Below are 18,500 nucleotides of genomic sequence, written 5' to 3'. Positions count from 1 at the left end.
AGCATATAAATTCCAGTATCATGGGTGGTGTCAATAAATATACACCATAGAGGCTGGAAAGACATATACCAAAATATTGATTTTTCTGGGGGTAGATTATAGGCGATTTTTGCCTTTCTGTTTAGTTTTTGGTTTCTTCTAAGTTTTTATATAATAAGCATGTACTGCTTTTGAAAAGGGGAAAAAATAAATGAGGGAAATAATAACTGGGGAAAAGGTAATAAATGGGGTAACTAGTTGGGGAAAGAACCACAGAAGATACAAAAATCTAGTTATTTTTAAATTACTAATGAAATATAAATCTATGTAGGAAAAAAGAAAATGTGTAGGGGGATAATTTTATTTAGTAATAAAAATATTTATCAAATACAAAAGGGTAGAAATATTGCTTTATTTGAGAAACTTACATCCAAATTACTTTTATGTGTTTTCAAAAGTCCTAACGAGCATCCAAGAAGAAAACATACACAGCTTCCACAACAATAAAAACAAAAAACTGGGGTTGATGATTGCCCCAAATGACATTTCCTAAAAGGAAAAAATATTAACCTTTTTTTGAGTCAGGGTAAGTGAAATGCACACATCATAAATAACATTTTCTTACTTTTACAGGGAGTAAAGACTGTGATCATGTTTTTTTATGAATATTAAATACGAAATACAAAATCCACTCTTCTGAGCAAGATGAGGGAAAAAAAACCATTCTTTAACATTTTAGTTCTCATGCAATGAAATCCAAAGGTCTGTTGAATCCGCCTTTTCGATTCATATACTGCCTATGATGAGAAGAGAAAACTCATTGTTTATTTAAAAAAAATTCTGAACTCCTCTTATAAAAAAATAGTAACATAAATCATCTTTAAAATAGCAAAGCCTAGGGTAAAAAGTATTCATGGTTATTTAATTCAAATTAAGGATATTATTTCACTTTCAAAATAATCTAAAGCCTTTCAGATTTCTTTAAAATCCAAATAGAAGTATGGAAACATACTTTCAAAATTATTTGGAAAGATTTTACAGACTGAAAAAAATCCGTATGTATAGGTTGTTACCCATATTTATAGGTTGTTACCTATAAACACCTAGTTTTAAGAAATGAAGAAGTGCTCCAAAATAGGTATCCATCAAGTAAATTCAACTGCATATTGTACTAGTTCTCCTCATAAGACTCTATTTGAAGATAATTTTACAAGGAACAGTTAATGATGATTCTGGTCATCACTTTAACTCACAGCATCCTCAGATTACATTATTCATATTCTAAATTAATCAGAATATTAGTCTTTTATCCATGGTAAAGGTAGAAGAGAAAGGCAATGTTTGATAATGTCTTAACTTTTCAATTCATTAGGAATTCTGTGAGATTTCACATATGGACTCGTTTGTTCTGTGGCATTAATAAAATATGCCTATACTTAACAGAAAAATATATTTACAGTTGAAATCCTTAAACAATCAATCTAGGTAAATAACTCAGGATGGATCTATTTTAAACCTATAATTATAATGAAATTAAAGCTTAAAGAATTGAGATTATGCTGTTTTGAAGAACTATGTAGAGCTTTAAAACATTTAAGCTAACTATCCTTCCCCATAATAGTTAATTAGTTCACATATAAATTGGAAATTATTTTAACACACCAGAATAGAAGCAAAGAATATTAAAACAAAGGACTATATGGAAACTGGTACATTTCCTACAAACATGATTATCCCATAAATAAATTCTTTTTCAAGCACATAATTTGTATCATTAGTTCAAATGTAATAATGGGGGCTAAGCCTACCTGTACTTCCTCTTCTGAGACACATTTATGGCATAGGCATTTACAGAGCCGTCCACCTTTTTCCCCTGGAGAAAAGCAATAAACAAATATAAAAAATGGAAAGGATATATTAAGTGCTTCAAAGAGCTAGATCCTATAGACATGCTTACATGGCAAAATCCATTTATGAATAAGGTAGTGAGAATTTTCAAATCCTGATGATATTCCATGAATTCTCAAGTGTTACAACTCTGTTCACAATTTTAGTCACATAATGCAACATATTCAAATATTCAAGCCAACAAACATTCATGATGTATAGATTATGTGCAAGGCATGCAGAGAAATAGGGTAACAGATCCTAACCTTTTTTTTTTTAATGTTTATTTTTGAGAGATAGTGAGCAAACAGGAGAGGGGCAGAGGAAGGGGGGAGGGAAGACAGAGGGAGAGGGGGAGGGAGAGAGAGAGAAAAAGAGAGGGAGAGAAAGAATATCCCAAGAAGGCTCCACACTGTCAACCAGAGCCCTACAAGGGGCTCAAACTCATGAACCATGAGATCATGACCTGAGCGGAAATCAAGAGTCAGAAGCTTAACTGACTGAGCCACCCAGGTGCCCCTGATCCTAACCTTTTTTGGTCAAAGAATTCTTTGAAACCAAATACCAGTTATAGATTTTCTCTAGGAAAATTCATATTCACGTAAAATTTAACTTACGACTTTAGCTCATAGCATTCTCAAATCACAGCTGGAATAGTCACCATTCATTGATATCCCATTTCTTGAATAGCCTTGGAATTTTGATTTTTAAGTTTTTTATGTATTATTTATTTTTGAGATAGAGAAAGTGCGAGCAGGGGAGGGGCAGAGAGGGGGAGGGAGAGAGGGAGAGAGAGAGAGAGAGACGGGGAGGGAGAGAGGGAGAGAGAGAGAGAGACAGAGAGGGAGAGAGACAGAGAGAGAGAGACAGAGAGAGAGAGAGAGAGAGAGAGAGAGACAGACAGAGAGAGAGAGAGAGAGAGAGAGAGACAGACAGAGAGAGAGAGAGAGAGAGAGAGAGAGAGAGACTATCAAGCAGGCTCCATGCTGTCAGCACAGAGCCCAATGTGGGACTCGAACTCGTGAACAGTGAGATCATGATCTGAGCCAAAATCAAGAGTCAAACGCTCAACCAACTGAACCACCCAGGTGCCCCCAAATTTTGATTTTTGAAAAGAATTAGAGGGGCGCCTGGGTGGCTCAGTTGGTTAACCGTGCGACTTTGGCTTAGGTCATGATCTCACCGTTCCCGAGTTCGAGCCCCACGTTCCCGAGTTCGAGCCCCATGTTGGACTCTGTGCTGACAACTCAGAGACTGGAGTCTGCTTCAGATTCTGTGTCTCCCTCTCTCTCTCTCTGCCTCTCCCCTGCTCATGCTCCCTCTCAAAAAATAAACATTAGGGGCTTCTGTGTGGCTCAGTCGGTTAACTGTCCAACTTTGATTCAGTTCATGATCTCACAGTTCGTGAGTTCGGGCCTTGCATCGGGCTCTGTGGGGACAGCTTGGAGCCTGGAGCCTGCTTTGGATTCTGTGTCTCCCTCTCTCTCCGCCCCTCCCCAACTCATGCTCTGTCTCTCAACAATAAATAAACATTAAAAAAATTTTTAAATATTAATAAATAAAATAAAAAATAAAAAGAATCAGAATACAGAGTAATAGAGGCTACTGTTAAGTGTCACTTTACATCTTGGCCTTTCTTAGGTGGCATCTACCCTCTTTTTCACTAATTCCTTTATGGGTCTTCTGATTTAGCCAAGTTAACTTATTATTTGCTGTTCTTCATGCCTGAATTGCCTTCTCAACCCCCATCCAAGAACCCCAACCATCTGGTTCTTATCCATCATTCAAGGCCCAGTTCAAATGATTCAGCTGCCAGAAAGCACACTCTACCCTTCCGCAGAATGTTAACTGTGCTTCCCTCACAATACCCTCCATTTCTACCTTGCATTATCATGATGCATATATACATGATGTTACTTCCCCTATGAGACTGAAAGCTCCTTGATGGAGGGATATGGATGTGGGTCACCTTTGCATTCTCACATCCTAGGCCACTGTACTTGCAGGTGCTCAGACAATGACTATTAAATATATGACCATCACTGGGTAATGCCATCTCACACACACACATACATGCACACATAAACACATGCGACCTCCAACTCCCTCCCTCCCCCATTACTGCTCATGAGAGTATACCCTTTCTGTGTAGCACACTTACCAGGTATCTGTGTTAGGTTAAACAGGATTTTTATCCACTAGCCTAAAGGCACGCACAGGTAAGCTACATATTTGAGGTGGAGCTAAAAATGAATATATTTGGTCTTACTTTTAATTTTTTTAATGTTTATTTATTTTTGAGAGAGAGATAGAGAGTGAGCAGGGGAGGGGTAGAGAGAGTGGGAGACAGAATCCCAAGCAGACTCCATACGGTCAGCACGGAGCCCAATGTGGGGCTTGAACCCATGAACCATGAGATCATGACCTGAGTTGAAACCAAGAATTGGATGCTTAACCAACTGAACCACCCAGGCACCCCTTGGTCTTATTTTTCTATTCCTGTTTTCACTATATTGTGTGTGGAGGCAGGGGGGAGGCGGGGAGAGGGAGAAATTACGTGAGGTATATAATTTTGCCTTCCCACGATGCTAACCTTTTTACTAAGTTCATTTCCTAAAGGCTTACTGACTTTTGAAAACTATTTGCAGAGTTGTATATTATTAGCCTGTTTTGATTTACATGCTGAAATAGAAAATTATCATTTAATAAACATAACCAAACTTTGAAGCTTTCCAGAATGTGAAAATAAAAGGGAAAATAAGAGAATACATTGGCATATGAAAAGGTATCACCATAGATCAATGATGAAATGTCACAAAAAACATTACTGAAAAACACAAAGGAGCAGACTTTATAGATGACAGCCATAAAGGCAACTGCATACAAACTAAACTAACATCCTTGTAGATGTCCTTACAAAAATAACTGATATCATTTGTCTTCATGGTATTCCTTAATTTTTATGGGATCTATGAATTCTCACCTATTTTATTTAAAAAAAAATTTTTTTTTATGTTTATTTTTGAGAGAAAGAGAGAGACCGAGTGTAAGCGGAGGAGGGGCAGAGAGGGAGGGAGACACAGAATCCAGAGCAGGTTCCAGGTTCCAAGCTGTCAGCACAGAGCCCAGCGCAGGGCTCGGACCCACAAACAGTGAGATCATGACCTGAGCCAAAGTCAGATGCTTAAATAACTGAGCCACCCAGGCAGCCCTCTCCCTGTTTATTCTTACTAGCTCCCTCTCTCTATCCCTTCTCTCCTTTCACATCCTCTCTCCATTTCCCCTCTCCCTCCCTATTATCCCTCTTCATCTCCTTCTCCACAAACCTTCTTTCTTTTTCCTCCCCCACTTCCTTATTCTCTCCAGTGTTATGATCAAGGCTAGACAGCATTCACTCTCTAATCTTCCTCTCTTCTGAGATAGGAGATATGCATGCAGCTACCCAATGGCATCTTTCTCTACAGCTAAATTTAATTCTTAACAACACTTCCCCTTCCTAGGACCTTTCTTGGTTAAGCCTATCCCCCAGTCTCTCAGCCTGTCACTTGAGAGTCATCAATGACTACTCACTCTCATACCCACTCCACTCCCACCACCCCCACCCCCACCCCCACCCCCACCCCCACCACCACCAACTCTGCTTCCTGACTGGGACTCAATATTCTGGTCTCTGTTCACACCTTCATCATCTTTCACTTGCATGACCCAGCAGTTCTCCCTGCCTCCAATCTAAACCGTCTGTCTCCCATCTGTCCTCCATGTTGTCCTAGCTCATCTTTCTTTCTTCTTTTTTCTCCCAAAGTAGGCTTCACACGCAGCTCGGAGCCCAACACAAGGCTTAAACTCATGACCCTGAGATTAAGAGTTGGATGCTTAACTGACTCAGCCACCCAGGTGCCCCTCCTGGCTCATCTTTCTAAACACACATATAGGGGCACCTGGGTGGCTCAGTTGGTTAAGTGTCCAACTTAGGCTCAGGTCACCTCACCGCTCATGGGTTTGAGCCCCACGTTGGTCTTGGGCTGACAGCTCAGAGCCTGGAGCCTGCTTCAGATTGTGTGTCCCTTTCTCTCTGGCCCTTCCCCACTCATGCTCTGTCTCTCTCAAAAATAAATAAACATTAAAGAAAATAACTTTGAAAAAAAAAATAAACACACATGTAATCCTGCTTAAAAATCATTGCTTCCTTTCCTCAACACCTAAAGAATCAACTCTAAATTCCTTAGCATGGCTAAGAGTATCAAAAGCCTTCCACGATTTGCTTCCTATCCTTTTCTTTTTTTTAAAGATATTTTTTAACGTTTATTTTTGAGACTGAGAGAGCAAGCGAGCGAGCAGGGGAGGGGCAGAGAGAGAGAGGGAGACAGAGGATTCGAAATGGGCTCCACGGGGACAGCAGAGAGCTCTATATGGGGTATGAACCCACAAACTGTGAGATCATGACCTAAACAGAAGTCAGATGCTGAATTGACTGAACCACCCAGGCACCCCCATCCCTCTTTCTAGCTTCATTCATAGCCACTATCCCATCAGCACCCTTTTACCAGTCACTGAATTTGAAATTCCTGCAATATACTATGCTTCTTCATGCCTACATGGCATTTTTAGGAGCTCTTCCCTCTACTTGAAATGATCTTCCTCCTCTTCATCTGATCACCTTTAAGATCAAAATCAAATATCAGGCAAACAGTCCCTGAATTCTAATGGCAGTTCATTGCTTCCTTCTTTGTGTTCTCAATGCCCTTCACATAGATACTTAATGTCTTCTAAAGACAAGACTCATATCAATGGAAGACATTACAAGCAACAGCAAAAGAATATAGGAAAATGTGATAATCATAATAGATTAATTCAAATCAGAATGTTTAACTGGCTGCATGTTTTACTTACTTTTGTGGAGTCAAAAGAGGCAAATCCCATTAACTTCATCATTTCGATTTCTTCCTCTGTTTTGCCCTCTAAGTCCTCCTCTGCAAAAATAACGGAAAAATAAAATATTTTTGAAAACTCTATCATCGTTATATATAGGTATCCCGCCTTCCCAATGTTTGTGGTACAACACTTTACTTTTATGAAAGACCTACATTAGTACTTATTTTCGCTAACCAAAAGACACCCAAAGAGGATTTTTAATTTTAAGAAAAAAGCAATTACTGTGCTAATGTAGGTCTTTTGTAAAAGCAAACTGGCATATCACAAATTTTCAGAAGGTAAGGGATACTCTTTGCTTTATGCCATTTCAGCTTAAGTAAGGTTTCATAGGAATGCTTGACTTTTGTATGGGGGGAGGGGGACATCTGTATAAAAAGGTAGCAATAGGTTAATAGTCATTCCACTTCAGCAGCAGAGAATACACAAAATAATTAGCTAAAGACTTGGGTCTAATGGAAAAAATTCTTCTTCAGTCTGGACACAATATAACTTAAGATGCTAAGAAGGAATGTGCTCTCTATCCTCCACCAGAGAGGTCTGCTTTAAAAGGACATATTTGGAGACTTTAATATCAGATTTGACACTAGTTTTAAAGGTACTTCCAAAATGGAATATTCTCATGTTTTTAACTGTCCTTCCTATCTCAGGAGCACCACAGCTAAATACGAATTCACTAAGGTACAAATGATAACAAAATCTCAAAACCATATGCAATGAACTGTATAAAAAATTTAATATTAAAATGTGCCCAAATTATACTTATATAATTTTATCATGACTAAAGTTATCTAAACAAGGCTGTACTCTTCCTACAGTTATTTATCTAATAACATTACCAGTAATCTGACGTTCTTTGCTCTTTGTTTCTTTTGTTTCTTTCTTTTCCTCATCTCTTCTTTCTTTTAGTCGAGAAGGGGAAGGAGATGTGGATCTATGCCGTCTTGGGGATCTAATATTGAAGAAGTGAAGATGTCAGAAGCAGAGATATACCTGGTCACTTGTGTTGACTGGCAATGATATACATGAGTTCCTAAAAGGTAAAGGCTGAACAAAAGCCAGGCTCCAGAGAATGAGGAGTCCATTCCCCATAGCAGAATAAGGAAGAAGGTTCTGCCTAGGCCCTTTGATTGTCAACCAAAACCCAAAAATATAGTTTACTGCTTTAATCATCAGCTAGGGCTAAAAAAAAATTTTAAGGCAGAAAATGTAACTAAGTTTCTAATAATTACAAACACACAAAAAGTTGACTAAAACAGCAACTGACACTTATTAAGAATCAAGAGTCAATTTCTAAGGTTCTTTCAAGATCTCACATTCTTGGCTATATACTTGAATAAACTCTTAATACCCAAAAGTCAGTAAAAACAAAACAGGGGCCCCTGGCTGGCCCAGTCAGTGGAGCATGTGACTCTTGATCTTGGGGTTATGAGTTCAAACCTCACATTGGGTGTAGAGATTACTTTAAAAAAAAAAATTAAAAAAGAAAACCCCCAATATACAATACACTTATTTCTTACTCCCGCCAAGCCCAATGCTAATGTTTTTCATGTACTATTTCTTATTTACTCCTCAAGGCAACTCTAGGTCAGGGTGTTATTAACCCAATTTTACCAATGGAAATGTTGGGTTTAAAATAAGGTGGGCTTCAAATGTCCATCGATGGATGAACGGATAAAGAAGATGTGATATATATATATATATATAATGGAGTATTACTTTGCCATCAAAAAGAATGAAATCTTGACATTTGCAACTAGCGGATGGAACTGGAGGGTATTATGCTAAGTGAAATTAGTCAGAGAAAGACAAATATCATATGAATTCATTCATATGAGGACTTTAAGATACAGAACAGATGAACATAAGGGAAGGGAAGTAAAAATAATATAAAAACAAGGAGTTGGACAAAAACATAAGAGATTCTTAAATATGGAGAATAAACAGAGGGTTACTGGAGGGGTTGTGGGAGGGGGGATGGGCTAAATGGGTAAGGGGCATTAGGGAATCTACTCCTGAAATCATAGCTGCACTATATGCTAACTTGGATGTAAATTAAACAATAAATAAATTATTAAAAAAAAATAAAATAAGGGGCGCCTGGGTGGCTCAGTCGGTTAAGCGTTGGACTTCGGCTCAGGTCATGGTGGCTCATGGGTTCCAGCCCCACGTCCACTCTGTGCTGACAGCTCAGAGCCTGGAGCCTGCTTCCCATTCTGTCTCCCTCTCTCTCTGCCCCTCCCCTGTTCACTCTCTCTCAGTAATAAATAAACGTTAAAAAAATTAAAAATAAATAAAATAAGGTGGGCTTAAGTTCCCCTCATTTCATGAAACTGTAAATGCCTTATTAGTGATAAAAAAACAAAATTAAGGGCAGCGACTAGTTTCTTTGGGACTTGTGGTAAAACTTCTGGTTATTTTCTGCATTCACCTGGAGCGTCTTCTGTGCGGAGATCGAGAGCGGCTCCTTCGACGATCTCTCTCCCGGGACCTGGACCTTTCTCGGCGCCTGCGTTCTCTCTCACGAGACGTGGACCTGGACCGCCTGCGTTCTTAATACAAACACACAAAATCTTTTTGCAGAGTCGAAATATTACCTCAAATATCTAGAGCTGTGCCATCAATATTAATATAATGCCAGCCATTTCTAATAGTCAAATTAAAAAAACACAGGTAAAATTAATTTTAACACTATGTCATTTACCCAAATATATCCCAACTATGATTTCGACATGTACTCAATATTAAAAATTGAGATATTACATTTATTTCCGTATTAAAAAGGAAATCTGGAGTGTATTCTACACTTAAAAAGCACTTCTTAATTCGGATTGAGCACATTTTAAGTGCTCAATCGTCGTATGTGCATCGTGGCCTCATTAACTTTTTAAAAAATCAAGTCTTGACTAGTTGAAGGTGATAAAAACTAACCAGAAAGGGGGAGAATCAAGGGTTTAAGTCAGATCTCCTGATCGAAGTCCTGGGTTCCTTACATCCCACTGCTTCATTTATGGGGGTGGGAGCCAGAAGATATTACGAGGTGAGCTCCTTGAACGCAAAATTCTAAATGTCGATTTTCCTATTATATAAACTGGGAAGGAAACTAACATTGAACATTCAAGAACCAGGCATTATCACGTGCTGAGTGTTATGGCATGTGACATTAATTCTCAAGTCAGTTTTCAAAGATGGGTAGTATTACCCCCCACCCCCAATGTCCAATTACGGGAATTCGGACACAGAAAGGATGGATGACTTGCACAATGCCACCAGAAATTGAGCGAATCGTGGTCTGACTCAAATCCCTCAGTCACAAATATAACAAATTACTGTATGAGGATGACAAGGTGTCCATGAACTCTAACTTAGGGACTGGGGAGGAACTGCCTTCAAACCGCTGGAGTATAAGGCTCAGGTCCTCGTTCCCCTGTCCACTCTCACTCTTCTCGGGAGAAAAGGGCCCTTGTCTCCGTTACGTTCGTACTTGCAGAAGGAAAGAGGGAGGACACGTCTCCGACCAAGCCCCAGACTAGCCCAAGTCCTTCTGGACTCACCCCTCCGTGGAGAACGGCTGCGGCTACGACCCATTGGGAATCTTCCTCCACCTCACCCTGCCCCGGAAACGATTGCGCAACAACTTCCGGGAGCGCCGGGCGCTGAGCTTTCACCGCCGACTGGAAAACGTAAAAAGGTCTCTCTGGAAGGTTCCGGCGTCTGAAGAAGGCAGGCTGCGCTGAGCCTGCCCAGAAATCAAGCGGCCTGCCCGGATTCCACGGCTCCCGAGCCCAGAGGTTGTCACTAGGGACTCGCTAACAAGTTCCAAACAAGCCCAGTTTTTGAGCCCCGCTTACAGGTGCTGCTTGCCACCAGAAACTAAGGCCAAATGCCGGAAGCCACACACTCCACAAACAAGCCTCCTGCACCCGCCCCGTGACCCACCCACCGATTTGATTCAGGGCAGCCTACCTGGGAACCTTCCAGATGGCCTCGGGATCATTACCATCTAATCGTAATAACAAAAAGCACAGCTAGCAGTGCCTTGATAGATTCGAGGGCACCATTCTGGGGAAGAAAAGAGTTGGCACTCTGGTTCTGAGAGGACTCCTCTCCCTTCCCCTCAAAACCTCCAGGTCAGCTGTTTACCAGCCCCGTAATTACCCCAACCCCATAAAACCCTGACCATCAGACCAAATGGGGAAAAAGTGACTTTGGAGCATGAGCTCCCCTTCTCTATTCTCTGGCCACTGAATAAATTAACTTGCTTCCCATCAAATATGTTTGGTTATTTGGCAAACGGTATTGAGTAGTAAAGAAAAGAAAAAAAAAAAAAAAAAAGCCCTGCCACTTTGGTAACAAGATTTTGGTGAGAAGAGAATTGTCCTCTCCGCTCCTCCAGCCACACTTTCCCAGTGGCTTCCCCATCTTCTGTGTCCACGATGGGTGTTAAAATGTGCTAGATATCATGGAAAGGCCTGGTAAAGCGGAATACTACACCCGATACTGTTCTTATTCCTCCCACCCCCATTTTTCTTCCCAGTTCTTGTCCACATGCATAAAACATTTTTTTTTTTAAGTTTATTTATTTTGAGAGAGAGAAGAGTGCCATGAGCAGGGGAGGGGTAGAGAGAGAATGGCAAGTAAGCTCGGCACTGTGGAGCCAGATTCCGGGCTCCATCTAACAAACCGTGAGATCATGTACTGAGTGGAAATGAAGAGTCTAAGGCTTAACCGACTGAGCCACGCAGGCGCCCCGACATGCATAAAACATTTTATATCAAACCAGTTCTAAACATAACATATGCAAAGTTTGAGTCCACACAAGCAAGCGCTAGGGTGGGGCAGGAACCAGAAGGGGCAAGGGCTAGGCATGGATGAGAGACTTTATTGTGGTTTTTGCAGGCAGGAATAGCAGAGACACGGTAAGTTGACTAAGAGGTTTGAGATTGGTTAGAAAAATTTCAGCCAGCTTTGAGATGTTGGGGCTATCCGGAGTTGTTTGGTACCTGGCTCTGAGGTCATTGGGGCAGAGCCATATTGCCTTCACTTGTGAAAGTTTGATAAAGAAGGTGGTCAGAGTGTTTGGGCTTTTATTGGCTAGAAGGAGAGACATTTGTTATCTCCAGGAACAGTTAGCCCTGAGAAGGGCAGTCTCAGCAGGGCCCCAGATAGCAAAACATCAAAAAAGAAATAAAAAGGCAAATACAGTTTTCACCCAACCATTTATTGCACACCTATATAGCAGAGGATTGATCAGTGAAAAGACAAAAGTCTGCTCTTGAGCTGCTTGCAGTCCAGTGAGGGATACAAACAAGTAAACAGTGTGAAAAGTGCATTGATAGGGGAAAAACAAGATTGTGAGGACACACGAGACAGATCCCTAACTGGTTTTGAGGGGGAGGGTTGTCAAGAAGTTTCCAAGAGGAAATAATGTCCAAACAAGACCTTAAAAATGAGTAGAAATTAGCCAGGGGAAATGGGGTGACATTTGTGTGGAGAAATGGAAGAGATTGTTCAGGCAGAGGACACTGAATGTGTAAGGATAAGGGGCAAGGGAGAGGCAAGTGAGGCTAGAATAGGCTCATAATCTATGGTAAAGTGTTATCCTGAGGCAAAGGAAACAGGGAATCTTCGAAGGGTTGTAAAGATGGGAGAGAATCAGATTTGAGTATTCAGAGAACACTTGATAATGGATACTTGACTACAGGCAGAATATATTAGGAGGCTGGCAAAATAATCTAGATCGGAAATTACAGTGGCATGTACTTGAATGGTATCAGTAGGTAAGGTGGAAAGTGGCCGAATTTGAGAAATAGTTGCTACAACTGGACAAATTTGATGATTTTGGCTACAGTGGATGAGCCAATTAGAAGATTCAACAATGACATCCAGGTTTCTGGCTTGTGAAACTGGGTAGATAGCTGGTAGCATCACTTGCTAAGATAAGGCATATATGATAAATTCTGGAGAAAGAGGATGTTCAGATACAGACAAGCTAATTTAAGGTGCCATTTTGAACACACAAGAGGAGATGCCAACTAGATGTATATCTGAAGCTCGGAAGAGAAATCCAGCCTGGAATTACAGAAAAATAAATCATCAGAATATAGAGGTTCATTTGAAGCCATAAGAGTGCATGAAATCACCTGGTGCAGGCTCAGGACAGAAAAGGGCCTAGAGACAGCCAGAGGTGACTAAGACAAGTCATCAAAAGGAGACTAAGGGGGCGCCTGGGTGGCGCAGTCGGTTAAGCGTCCGACTTCAGCCAGGTCACGATCTCGCGGTCCGTGAGTTCGAGCCCCGCGTCAGGCTCTGGGCTGATGGCTCGGAGCCTGGAGCCTGTTTCCGATTCTGTGTCTCCCTCTCTCTCTGCCCCTCCCCCGTTCATGCTCTGTCTCTCTCTGTCCCAAAAATAAATTAAAAAAAAAAAAAAAAAAAAAAGGAGACTAAGGAGTGGCCAGAGAAACAGAATGAAAACTGGGTGAGTGTGATGTCAGAGAAGTTTAAAAAAAGGCTCCTTTTTAAGGACAAAATGGTAAATTAAAAAAAAAAAATAATGTTTATTTTTGAGACAGAGATAGAGCATAAGCAGGGAAGGGGGAGAGAGAGAGAGGGAGACACAGAATCCGAAGCAGGCTCCAGGTTCTGAGCTGTCAGCACAGAGCCGGACACAGGGTTTAAACCCACGAACTGCAAGATCATGACTGAAGTTGGACACTTAACTGACTGGGCCACCCAGGCGCCCAAAAAGTGGTAAATTTTAACTGTTAAAAAAAACCAATAAAACCGCATCTAACATAAAATTTAGCAACAAAGTTGTTGACTCAGTGTTTGTGAATGGCTTTTGAAGTGGAGATGGAAATTTGAAGAACCCTTTGAGAAGTTTAGCTGATGCAAGTAAAATAATGGCAGTGGGTGGAAGTAAATGAAGTTTTTTTCAAAGATGGGAGAAATTTAAGCGCATTTAAGTATTCATGTGAGTGAGTTAGTATAGAGAAAAAAAAAAGTAAAGATACAGAAGAGAAAAGGAAAAAACCAAAGGAATAAATTCCCTAAAGGGACAGTCCTGAGACTAAACCTTATGTGGGAAAAGAGATGGTGTCTCCAAAAGGCTCCTTCCCCTTTAATATGTGGGACAGAAATTGGGTTCAGCAGGGCTTCCTTACTGATCAAGTTGCCTTCTCTCAGGATGTAGATTATTGAGCACTGTGTCTCTTTCAGCACAGCATCTGGAAGAAAATCCTCTATATTTTTGATAGTTTGAGGTTCCCCCATTCCATTTTAATGGAATTTCAGTAGGGTCAGGTCAACACCTGTGATCACACTTTTAAGTTCCCTCCCCAACCAGACAGTTTTCAACAAACTGTATTTAAAGTACACATGTCCCTTACATTAGAACCAACATTAACAATCTGTGATTGTCTCAAATGTACTATTTTCTAGCCTTGGTTGAATTTTGTTTTGCATTGCTAATCTTATTTAACAAGGAATCACCAGCTTTTACAAAAATATCCTACTTTATCATTACATGTGGATGCATGCTGTTGATTAAGTCATCTAACTCTTCCCTAATTAGATGCAGTCTGGCCACTAGTTAACAGTGACTGATGATGTTTGAGGCTTTTTGCTTTTATACTCTTATGCCTGGACCTTGGGAAAAATGTCAAACTCTCTGGCTGGGGAGGAAATGTACTATGCCTTTTGTTTTTTAGGTCCACATTGCTTGAAATCATGACTCAACATATCATTTCAGGTGACTGATAAGTTATCTATCATTTGCACCCCTGGCTCTGTTATCTTTTCTATTATTTACATGGGTCATCTTTAAGGGACTATACTGATACAGTTTCAACATAAATAGTCCAATATTAACTTATAATTAACTTACGTTAAATACAAATATTGTAATAGACCAATATTCTGGGCCAATAGAACTTTCTGCAACTAGATGGGAGATATTCTGTATTTCCACTAGCAGCCACTAGTGGAAATATTGTAGCCACTAGTTACCTGTGCTTACTAGTCACAGTGTGCCTAGTGTGACTAAGGAAGTAAATTTTAACTTTCATTTAATTTTAATTAACTTAAATTTAAATAGCCACAGTGACTCTTGGTAACCTTTTGCACTTGATATTGAAAATTATCTTTATATAATGGCAATCCCATTGAAAGACTTAAAATGTGATAGAGCGTTAGCCACTGAACACTCAATAAATAAAGCTACTGACTACCACTGTTATTTTAATTTTGCCTATATCTTGCTAAGTTTCAAGTCAAATCCATTTTCTTAAAAAAATTTATTACATTTATTTATTTTTGAGAGTGAGACAGAGCATGAGCAGGGGAGGGGCAGAGAGAGGAGACACACAATCCAAAGCAGGCTCCAGGCTCCAAGCTGTCCCCACAGAGCCCGACGCAGGGCTTGAACCCATGAACTGTGAGATCACAACCTGAGCCAAAGTCAGACACTTAACCCACTGAGCCACCCAGGCGCCCCAAGGCAAATCCATTTTTTTTTAAAAAGGGTACGTTTATAGTCCTCTAATAATGTAGCATGAGAGGAGCACCTGGGTGGCTCGGTTGGTTAAGCGGCAGACTCTTGATTTTGACTCAGGTCATGGATCTCACTGTTCGTGGATTTGAGCCTGCTGTCTTGCTCTGCAATGACAGTGAGAAGCCTGCTTGGGATTCTCTTTCCCCCTGTCTCTACCCCTTCCCTGCTCGTGCTTTCTCTCTCTCAAAATAAATAAACTTAAAAAAATAATTTAGCATGAGACTCTAGAATATTTTCTTAGAGACCTCTTCTTTACTGATAATCCAGTTAATCGATTCTAATAACCAAGTTAGATAATAATTATTAATGGGTAAATTATGTTTTATGGCCTTGACAGCTTAAAAAAAAGGCTTGGCAAAGGCTATAAGGCAAAGGCAGACAAACACAAAAGCTTTTGTATATAATGGTTTATATGATACCTTCAGCTGACACTATTAATAGTTCAGTGAAAATATTCCTATTGGAAAGAATGAAAAGTTGCTAAGAAAACAAAAACAAAAGCAGATCTTTACTACCACTAGTTGACAATTACCAGTTTTTCAGATTAGAACACAACCTACTTGTGATTGAAGAAGTAGTTATTGTTTGCGGATGATGTAAGCAATTTGGCTAGGAAAGAACCAATGGACAAGAACCATACAGAATTCTAATTTGGTTAATTTATAAAATGAAATAGTTAATTTTACTAATATATTCAAACTTTCTCTTTCTCCCAATATCTCTAAAAATTCAATTAATCACATAATTCAAATTAAGATTATTACTTATATTTTTTAGCAAGGAACCTCTGATGCTAGAATAAGAGAAAAAAAAGCATCTCATGAAAGATATAATTATAGTCAAATATAAAACTGAGAAATGTAGCCCCTTGGGGTGCCAGATGGCTCACCTGGTTAAGCATCTGACTATTGATTTGGCTCAGGTCATGATCTCACGGACGATGAGTTCAAGCCCTGTGTCTGGCTCTGCGCTGAGAGTGCAGAGCCTGCTTGAGATTCTCTCTCTCTCTCTCTCTCTCTCTCTCTCTCTCTCTCTCTCTCTCTCTCTCCTCTTTGCCCCTCCCCCAGCTCGCGCAAGCGCACGCACATGTGATCTCAAAATACATAAAAAAAAATTAGCCTCTTGATATAGCTACATTATTGTATTTGAAACATTTAAACTACAGCTTAGGGAGTGGGGGAGGGGGGCATTTAAAAGGTTCCTTTAAGTCAAAGGGGATGAATTTTGAAAGGACAAAAGCAATTTATGAACCTGTGGACATATTACTGGGGAAGAAAACTATCAAATTCCAAAAGTTAAATCTAATTGGAAAAAAATCTAACTAGAAAGAAAAAAAAATTCTGTTTTCAACTAAATTTTTTTGTCCATTTTATATAAGAACTTATTTATTCTTTTTCCAAATGGGTATTTATTTATACAGATACATAAAAATGATTCCCATTCTTTAAAACATACTAAAAATATACATTAATCACAAATAGCACTTACTCTGACTGGAAAGAAGATGTGCATGGCTATTTGCAAAATAGCAGTAAACACAAGGAGCAAACATATATAAATCATGACAACCATACATCTCATTTTTGACAAAAATAAGTTCAATTTTTACATTAATGCTTTATTATAAGCTTCTATATGAGATCCTCCGACTTTATTTACATTTACCATGAAATTTCTATTAGCATGTATAACTCAAAGGCACTCAATTCAGAGGTTATAAGGTCCTGAGCTTAAGTAGGAAATAGGATTCCCAACCAAAATTTGAACATAAATAACTCCGAAGACCAGAGAAAATGAAAATGTTTAAAGTGTAATATTTGGTACATAAATAATCCATGACCTAAGAATAAAGTTGTATAGAATGTCAAAGAAATGACCATGTAAGGCAAAGGAATATCCTCAGATTCAAATGGATTTTCTCTCCCATTCAAGTTCATTTGAAAGTCTGAAGCTGATTTTGTCAAAAATCCTAACAAAGCTAAATTAAAAGCAAAATAAAATAGCATGAAAATGCTCACATTAAATAAAAAGTTCCCCAGCTTAGTCTCCAAAACCACAAAAAAAGTATTTAATGATTAAAAACAAGCATAGCTTGGAGGCATTATCAGAATATGAGGAGAAATCATAAAGAGCAGGTGAAAACATTAAAGGACAGCTTTAAATGCACCAATTGAAAGAGCATTTATAACTGGCCAAGTTGTTCCTTCAGCATTGTCTTAGCCAAATAAAAATAAGTTTACAGATAGATAACTGAGGTTCATTAACATCAGGTAAGATCAAAGTTTAAACTAAAAATTAAATCTATATTGGGTTGCAGAGAAATGTGAAATTTACCTACAGCAATTTTCTACTGATGCTAAATTAAAAGCATGAGTCAAAATCTTTATCACAGAAATGGTTTGACAGATATTTTCTTGGCTTCAAAATGGTTTTTCATATATGCATAGAAATGTAATGAGCATAAGAAAAGTCTTCTGTATCATCTGTACAGTTCATAAGGCCTTTGTCATTGTTAGTCACCTTAGATGTGAATATCAGTAGGGCCATTAAATTAAAGCTGGCCGATAAAGTTTTCAAAGTGCTACTGTTTCCAACTGATAAGATCCTCAGTTTTCAGGATTTTCTGGATGACGATTATTTTCAGTTCTTTTTTCTGGTGATATATACAGGAAGTTACAGCAGATGTATAAAGGGAAGATCAGAAGCCTGCTGTCCAAGTTCATCACTACTTGTTCCTATAAAACAAATTTGTAGCTTTAATGACAAGACAAAAAAACAGAAAACCAAACTATTGAATTGAGTGAACTGAAGGAGATCACATGGTGGTTAAGAGAGCTTGTATCTGAAGTCTCAAAGTCACCGCTCAAATCTCAAAACTCCAATCCACTAGCTGTGACCTTGGGCAAGTCAATGACTTGTCAACTGCAGCTTCCTTACTGTAAAATGAGTAAAAATACCCGCCTCATATGATTATAGTGAGGATTAAATGAGAAAAGGCACACAGAGGGCTCAGCAAAGCCAGCCATGTACGAAGTACTCAATAATGGTAGTTATTTTCATTACTGAAAAATTTCTATCAAGTACCTACATATCTTATGAACAGATATGGTCCAGAAATATAGACTTCTCATTTGGCTTCATTTCCTGATGGCCC

General features: G+C 39.2%; 2 protein-coding genes across 3 annotated transcripts in view; both read right to left on the bottom strand.

Annotated features, from left to right (window-relative positions):
* Positions 1–374: 374 nt before the first annotated feature.
* Positions 375–11,083, bottom strand: SNRNP27 (small nuclear ribonucleoprotein U4/U6.U5 subunit 27). Its single transcript, XM_007083400.3, has 6 exons — positions 10,350–11,083; positions 9,227–9,347; positions 7,635–7,747; positions 6,757–6,836; positions 1,788–1,852; positions 375–776 (listed from the first exon to the last, which is right to left on the bottom strand). Exons 1-6 carry the CDS (start codon positions 10,381–10,383, stop codon positions 722–724), a joined length of 468 nt encoding a protein of 155 aa, XP_007083462.1. The 5' UTR covers positions 10,384–11,083; the 3' UTR covers positions 375–721.
* Positions 11,084–16,943: 5,860 nt separating this feature from the next.
* The window catches only part of GMCL1 (germ cell-less 1, spermatogenesis associated), a 37,206-nt gene continuing 35,649 nt past the window's right edge, over positions 16,944–18,500 (bottom strand). For both annotated transcript variants that reach the window (XM_042981644.1, XM_015538042.2), the window contains one exon: positions 16,944–18,081. In XM_042981644.1, the coding sequence (XP_042837578.1) occupies positions 17,953–18,081 (129 nt within the window). In that variant the 3' untranslated portion in view covers positions 16,944–17,952. The remainder of the gene's footprint in view (positions 18,082–18,500) is intronic.

This window comes from Panthera tigris, chromosome A3, assembly GCF_018350195.1.
Source record: "Panthera tigris isolate Pti1 chromosome A3, P.tigris_Pti1_mat1.1, whole genome shotgun sequence".
Classification (NCBI taxonomy): Eukaryota; Metazoa; Chordata; class Mammalia; order Carnivora; family Felidae; genus Panthera; species Panthera tigris.
Note: the sequence above shows the minus strand (reverse complement) of the source record. Positions and strands in the feature narration are given on the sequence as shown.

Bases quoted from the DNA above. Each gene is read 5' to 3' on its own strand.
- SNRNP27 (XM_007083400.3), bottom strand. From the start codon at position 10,383: ATGGGTCGTAGCCGCAGCCGTTCTCCACGGAGGG. The intron at 6,837-7,634 runs GTAATGTTATTA...TTATTTTTGCAG, and splicing joins CAAAGAACGTCAGATTACTG to AGGAGGACTTAGAGGGCAAA. The intron at 1,853-6,756 runs GTAAGTAAAACA...GCTTTTCTCCAG, and splicing joins CCTCTTTTGACTCCACAAAA to GGGAAAAAGGTGGACGGCTC.